The sequence below is a fragment of the Lepidothrix coronata genome, unplaced genomic scaffold (assembly GCF_001604755.1).
Source record: "Lepidothrix coronata isolate B3197 unplaced genomic scaffold, Lepidothrix_coronata-1.0 Scaffold20, whole genome shotgun sequence".
In the NCBI taxonomy this organism is placed as follows: Eukaryota; Metazoa; Chordata; class Aves; order Passeriformes; family Pipridae; genus Lepidothrix; species Lepidothrix coronata.
Genome location: NW_016690200.1, coordinates 7,874,300 through 7,880,453, shown reverse-complemented (window position 1 = coordinate 7,880,453; position 6,154 = coordinate 7,874,300). Strand labels below are relative to the sequence as shown.

Below are 6,154 nucleotides of genomic sequence, written 5' to 3'. Positions count from 1 at the left end.
AGTGTTATTTTGGAATGCTGGAAGTGTCCAAGGCTGGGAGAGCTGGGAATGTTCCCCTGGAGAAGAGAAGGCTCCAGGGAGAGCTGAGAGCCCCTGGCAGGGCCTAAAGGGGCTCCAGGAGAGCTGGAGAGGGACTGGGGACAAGGCCTGGAGGGACAGGACACAGGGAATGGCTTCCCTCTGCCAGAGGGCAGGGTTAGGTGGGATATTGGGAAGGAATTGCTGGCTGGGAGGGTGGGGAGGGGTTGGAATGAATTTCCCAGAGAAGCTGTGGCTGCCCCTGGATCCCTGGAAGTGTCCAAGGCCAGGTTGGAGCAACCTGGGATAGTGGAAGGTGTCCCTGCCCATGGCAGGGGTGGCACTGGAGGTCTTTAAGGTCCCTTCCCACCCAAACAATCCTGGGATTCCATGATTCTGGATTCCCTCTGCTCTGGAGCCAGGCTGGGAGAGCTGGGAATGTTCACCTGGAGAAGGGAAGGCTCCAGGGAGACCTGAGAGCCCCTTGCAGGGCCTAAAGGGGCTCCAAGAGAGCTGGAGAGGGACTGGGGACAAGGCCTGGAGGGACAGGACACAGGGAATGGCTTCCCAGTGCCAGAGGGCAGGGATAGGTGGGATATTGGGAAGGAATTGCTGGCTGGGAGGGTGGGGAGGGGCTGGAATGAATTTCCCAGAGAAGCTGTGGCTGCCCCTGGATCCCTGGAAGTGTCCATGGCCAGGTTGGAGCAACCTGGGATAGTGGGAGGTGTTGGGGTTGGAACTGGATGGTTTTTAAGGTCCCTTCCAACCCAGCCCACCCTGTGCTCCCATCATTCCATGAAAACGGCTCAAACCTTTCAACCTGCCCCTGGAATTGCCAGCTCCTCTTGGATCCTGGTGCTCAGCTTTGGGTCCCTCAGGGTGGTGGCTGTTGGGACCCCGCCGACCGTCAGCAGCAGGAGCAGCTTCCCTGGAGCCGAGAGGGGGAAAGGAGGCCTGGTTTAAACCAGGAAATGATTCCTGGCTTAAACCAGGACAGGATTCCTGGCTTAAAAGGGGAATAAAAAAAGCAACTGCAGCATCACTGATGTGGCAGCAGCCACACAACCGGGCCAAGAGGGAGAAATTCATCCCAGCACTTCGCTCCACACAAAACCTTCCCACAACCCTCTCCCAGTTTCCAGCCAACGCCACGAGCACATTCCTCAGTTTTCATCTCCCGATTGAATTCATCCATCACACGGGCAGGTGGATTTCCAGCTCCAGCTCCGAGATCAGAATTCCAGCTCCGAGATCAGAATTCCAGCTCCTCGTTCCTAACTCCGTGGCTCGGCACTGCGGGGAAATAATTCCCCTCTTGGTGAGGAAAAAAATAGGAATTTCCTCGGAAAAAAGCGTTTTCGTGACGAGACAACCCTTGAGGAGCACCCAAAGCACCTCTGGCCTGTTGTGGCTCCTGCCAAAAAAGCTCCTCAAAGCCAAAAATCTGGATGATCTGAGGCCCTCCTGGTGAGAACAACCTTGTTCCCATAAAGGCTTCCCGTTCCCATCCACGGACTATTCCAGTTTATTCCAAGAAAAGTAAGGAAAAGGCCCTTAATAGTGGATTTCTCTGGCAATGCTGAAGACATTCCGTGATGTTTCTGGTCTGGGTGAGAGAAAGCAGTTGGAGATTTATGGATCCGGGAAGGAGTTCCAAGGATTATCCGCCCCGCCCTTTCCCAAAGGAATTTCGTCCTGTCGTTTTTTTCCAGGTGTTTTTGTGATAATCCCGCGATTCAAGAGGTGAAGAAAGTCAGTGGTTCACTGGTGGTTTAATAAATCCATACAATAAGAAGAATAATGGGATATTCCCATTATTTATCCCCTGAATAATGGGATAAAACAGGGTGGCACTTCCACGAAAACAGGTAATTATCTTTCCTGAAAGAGCAGAAAACCAGGAAAACTGTGGGAGAACATTCCACTTGACAAGTGCAAAGGGAATGCAGGTACCCAGGATTTTCTAGTCCAAGTGTCATAGGGAATTTTAATTTAGTTAAGGTTTCTTGTCAAAGCACTCAGTGAGAATAATGTCAAAAATAAGTGGGATAAGTGGAGCTCGTGAGGTGAACCCACCTCTCCTTCATCCTTTAAATTAATTTGGATAATGTGCCTTTAGTCCTTCCCTGAAAGCCAGGGAGGACTAAGTTAAAAATATATGAAATTAATTAAAATTAATTAATTAATTAATTAAAAAATAACCAGAGGACTATTCCAGGTGAAGCAGATGAGGCTCTTACTCCACCCCCAAATAATGAAGGTTCAGTGACAGATTATGAAGTTTTTACTCTCCAAGTCACTGAATTTTTTGCTCCTTGCTGGAATGAGCTTCCACATCCTCACAAACACTTTTCCTGGGAAAAGTGAGCGATGAAATCCAGCAGAAGGGACCTAAAGGGTTGATCAGTGCCTGTGGTGCTTTAAAACACAGATTTAAGATATATTAATTAAGATATAGTGCCCTGCAGGGCAGTGAGAAATTAGGGTTAAACAGTGAGAAATTAGGGCAAAAAAAAGAATCCCTCATTTTATGAGTCCAGCCTCAAAAAATCCCCTGGGAACTGGGTATGGGAAAAAACCAGGTTACTGTGGGTTAATTTTAAGGAGAAGAGCAGGGAAAAGAAGGATTAACGAGCTGAGGAAGAAATGGTGCTGTTCCCACCACGAGCTTGAATGAAAACTGCCAGATTGGGAAAATAATGCCAGAAATTAGGGGTTGGATTTGGTCATCTTGGAGGGTTTTTTTCAGCTTTAATCAGATTATTTCACAGTCCCTGGTCTTGGAAACCCACAATTCCTTCAATGTGTTGCCTGGAGGGACAATCCATTCATGTTGTTACCCCTTGATGGTTTTTTTTTTTAGTTTTTTTTAGTTTACTCTTTCTCCCATTCCAGGTGTTGAAAGCATAAAATCGGAGAGAAACGACAAAAAAAAAATAAGAAACCGCCTCAATACTAAAAAAAATATTAAAAATATCACCATAGGCTGTCCTAGAACATTTCAGAAACGTGAGGGGCTTTCTCACCAATATTTCAGAGGCTTCTACTCAATAGCATTAAGCCGATTTCTTCCAAATTTTTTCTCCTATTTGCCTTGCAAAAGGATTAAGGAATTTTGCAAATGCACCAAAAAAAACCCCAAAAAAACAAAAAACCAGATTAGCAGGGGGTTTTTTTCCATCTCCTCACAGTTGTTTTTCCACCGTGTCACGAGCGGTGCCAAATGAAAACACTGCTGAAGTGAAAACCCCCCCGGCGTGGTGTTTTATTTCCAGGATAAATCTGGAAAGGCAGATTTGTTCCCATATGCCGAGGGTAGGACCTTTACAACTTCACACTTGTTTGACTCCTGGGTTTTGCCTCCCTGCAATTTATTTCCTCTCGGGAGCTCCCTCTGTTCCCCTTCAGCACATTCCAACCTCATCCATATCCTGGGATTCTGTGAAATTCAAATTTTTCCGTCCGCGGTAAAATTTAAAAGAAACACCTTTTTTTTTTTGGCAATTTGAATGACAACTACTAAAACCAGCCAAAGGGATATTTTGGGAGCGTCTCAAGTGATTTCTTTTCTTGCCAAACTTAGAAAAGGCACCTTTTAATCTTAATTTTATCACTCCCCTTCGATTCCCAGATAGTTAAAGACACCAGAAGGATCTAAGCTCGGAGGTTATAAATAGAGGTGAAGGAAGCATTAGTTATTATTTTTTTTTTTTAGAAATAATCAAAGAGCTGTTGGCTCTCACATCACAAAAAAGGACGGATTTAGAGCGTTGTCTAAATTTAGAAGCGTGGGTTTTTTCACAAGGTAGGTCTGGTGCTTTTAAAGAAGGAATTTTAGGACAGCCAGGTTAGCTAAGAATTCTCCTTAACAGAAAAAAGGCCTGGGGTGGAAGCTTATGAAGACCCTCAGCATTTCTCGTTGCTCTGATTTAATGTGAAAAGCAGGTTATTCGGGTTATTTCAGGAGGTTGTTTAACAGTGATTTTTACGAGGGGTGAGAACATCCAGGTGAAAATGCAGGGCGTGGGATTTAAATGCATAAATATGCATTAAAAGATGTATTTAAATGGGCAGGGACACCTTCCACCATCCCAGCTTGCTCCAACCTGGCCTTGGACACTTCCAGGAATCCAGAAGCAGCCACAGCTTCTCTGGGAAATCCATTCCAGCCCATGGCAGGGGGTGGAAATGGATGATCTTGAAGGTCTTTCCAACCCAAACCCAATTAGATTCAAGGCCCAAAGGCCTTTAAAGTAACAAATACCCCAGTGCCACTAAGAAATCAGGCCCTGTCCCAACACACTGCTCATTGCAGGCAAGGTTTTTCTACTCTACATCTTCAATTTTTCCTTTCTTTAGTTCCTTCTTATTAATAATACCTAATAAATAAAACTCCCCCGCTGCAAGGCCTCAAGCTGTTATTGTTTCACTGTCAAGCAACCAACTGGTGCTCGTTCCGTTGGAAATTTGCATCTTGGAAGCAAAAATAATATATAAAAAAGGGTGAAAAAAGGAGATATCTCTGCAAAGAAGTCCTGCCTGATAGGTAAGGAAAACATGGATTCGTGTGGCAGCCCCAGTGTGGGCACAGGGTAGAGGGCACTGGGGAAGTCACACCTGGAATCCGGTGTCCAGTTTGGGGTCCCTCAAGTCAGGACACGGAGGGGCTGGAGCGTGTGCAGGGAAGGGAAGGGAGCTGGGAAGGGGCTGGAGAATTCCTGAGGGAGCTGGGGGGGCTCAGCCTGGAGAAAAGAGGAATCAGGGGGGACCTTCTGGCTCTGCAAGTCCCTGACAGGAGGGGGGAGTCAGGGGGGGTCGGGCTCTGCTCCCAGGGAACAAGGGACAGGAGGAGAGGGAACGGCCTCAAGCTGTGCCAGGGGAGGGTCAAATTGGATATCAGGGAAAATTTCCTCATGGAAAGGGTGGTCAGGCATTGGAAGGGGCTGCCCAGGCCGTGGTGGAATCACCATCCCTGGAAATGTTCAGAAAAAGTGTGGATGTGGCACTTGGGGACACAGGTTTGGGCTTTGCAGGGCTGGGTTAACGCTCAGTCTCGATGACCTCAGAGGCCTTTTCCAACCTTAATGATTCCATGATCCTAATATCTGGGGGAATTTGCTACTCTTGGTAACTGGTCCATGTCTGGCTGGAGATGTTTAGAAGTTGTCTCTTTGTGTTCAGTGAACTCAGTAAATACTTCCCAGACAAGCCACGACAGGATGAGAGGAAGTGGCCTCAAGTTGTGCCGGGACGAATTTTAGATTGGATATTAGGGAACATTTCTTCATGGAAAGGGTTGTCACAGGCTGCCCAGGGCAGGGGTGGAGTCCCCATCCCTGGAGGGGTTTAAAATCCCTGTGGATGTGGCACTTGGGGACATGGCTTAGGTGTGAGGGCGACAGCGCCGGTTAAAGGTTGGACTCCGTGATCTCCGAGGTCTTTTCCAACCTTTAGGATTCTGTGAATCCACGACTCCAGAATTCCAAAACTGAAAAGCAAAATCACATTGAAGTCAAGAAGGTGACAAAACAAAAGGACCTTCAAGACAAACCCATGGAAATCTGCTCACAGCAAGGAAACCCAACCTGAGGAGCCTCAACCCCATGGACCAGGAGCTCCAGGGAAACTGGAAAGGGTCAGAATTTCCTCCGACTCAGAAAAGCGAGACTTGACGCTATAAATCCTCCTCTCAGTGCTGCTGCTCTTGCTCACTCCAGCTCTTTCAGCAACATTTAGAAGAAATCAAGAAATTAATCATGAATTAAAAGCCTGATGTGACTGTAACTTCAACCCAAGGCCTTATTTATTACCCTCAGACACTCAGACAGCTCCTGAGAGCCCTCAGAGCAAACCCAGATGTTCCATGAGACAAAGAGACATCAAAATCACTTTGATTACAAACTCTTTCAGCAACATTTAGAAGAAATCAAGAAATTAATCATGAACTAAAGGCCTGATGTGACTGTAACTTCAACCTAAGGCCTTATTTATTACCCTCAGATGCACAGACAGCTCCTGAAAGCCCTCAGAGCAAACCCTGATGTTCCATGAGGCAAAGAGACATCAAAATCACTTTAATTACAAACTTTTCCAGCAACATTTAGAAGAAATCAAGAAATTAATCATGAACTAAAGG

General features: G+C 46.6%; 1 protein-coding gene across 1 annotated transcript in view; it reads right to left on the bottom strand.

The window, feature by feature from the left end:
• Positions 1-768: 768 nt before the first annotated feature.
• Positions 769-6,154, bottom strand: part of LRGUK (leucine rich repeats and guanylate kinase domain containing) — a 55,876-nt gene continuing 50,490 nt past the window's right edge. Inside the window, 1 exon segment of the mRNA XM_017807725.1 lies at positions 769-946. Within this exon segment, the coding sequence (XP_017663214.1) occupies positions 769-946 (178 nt within the window).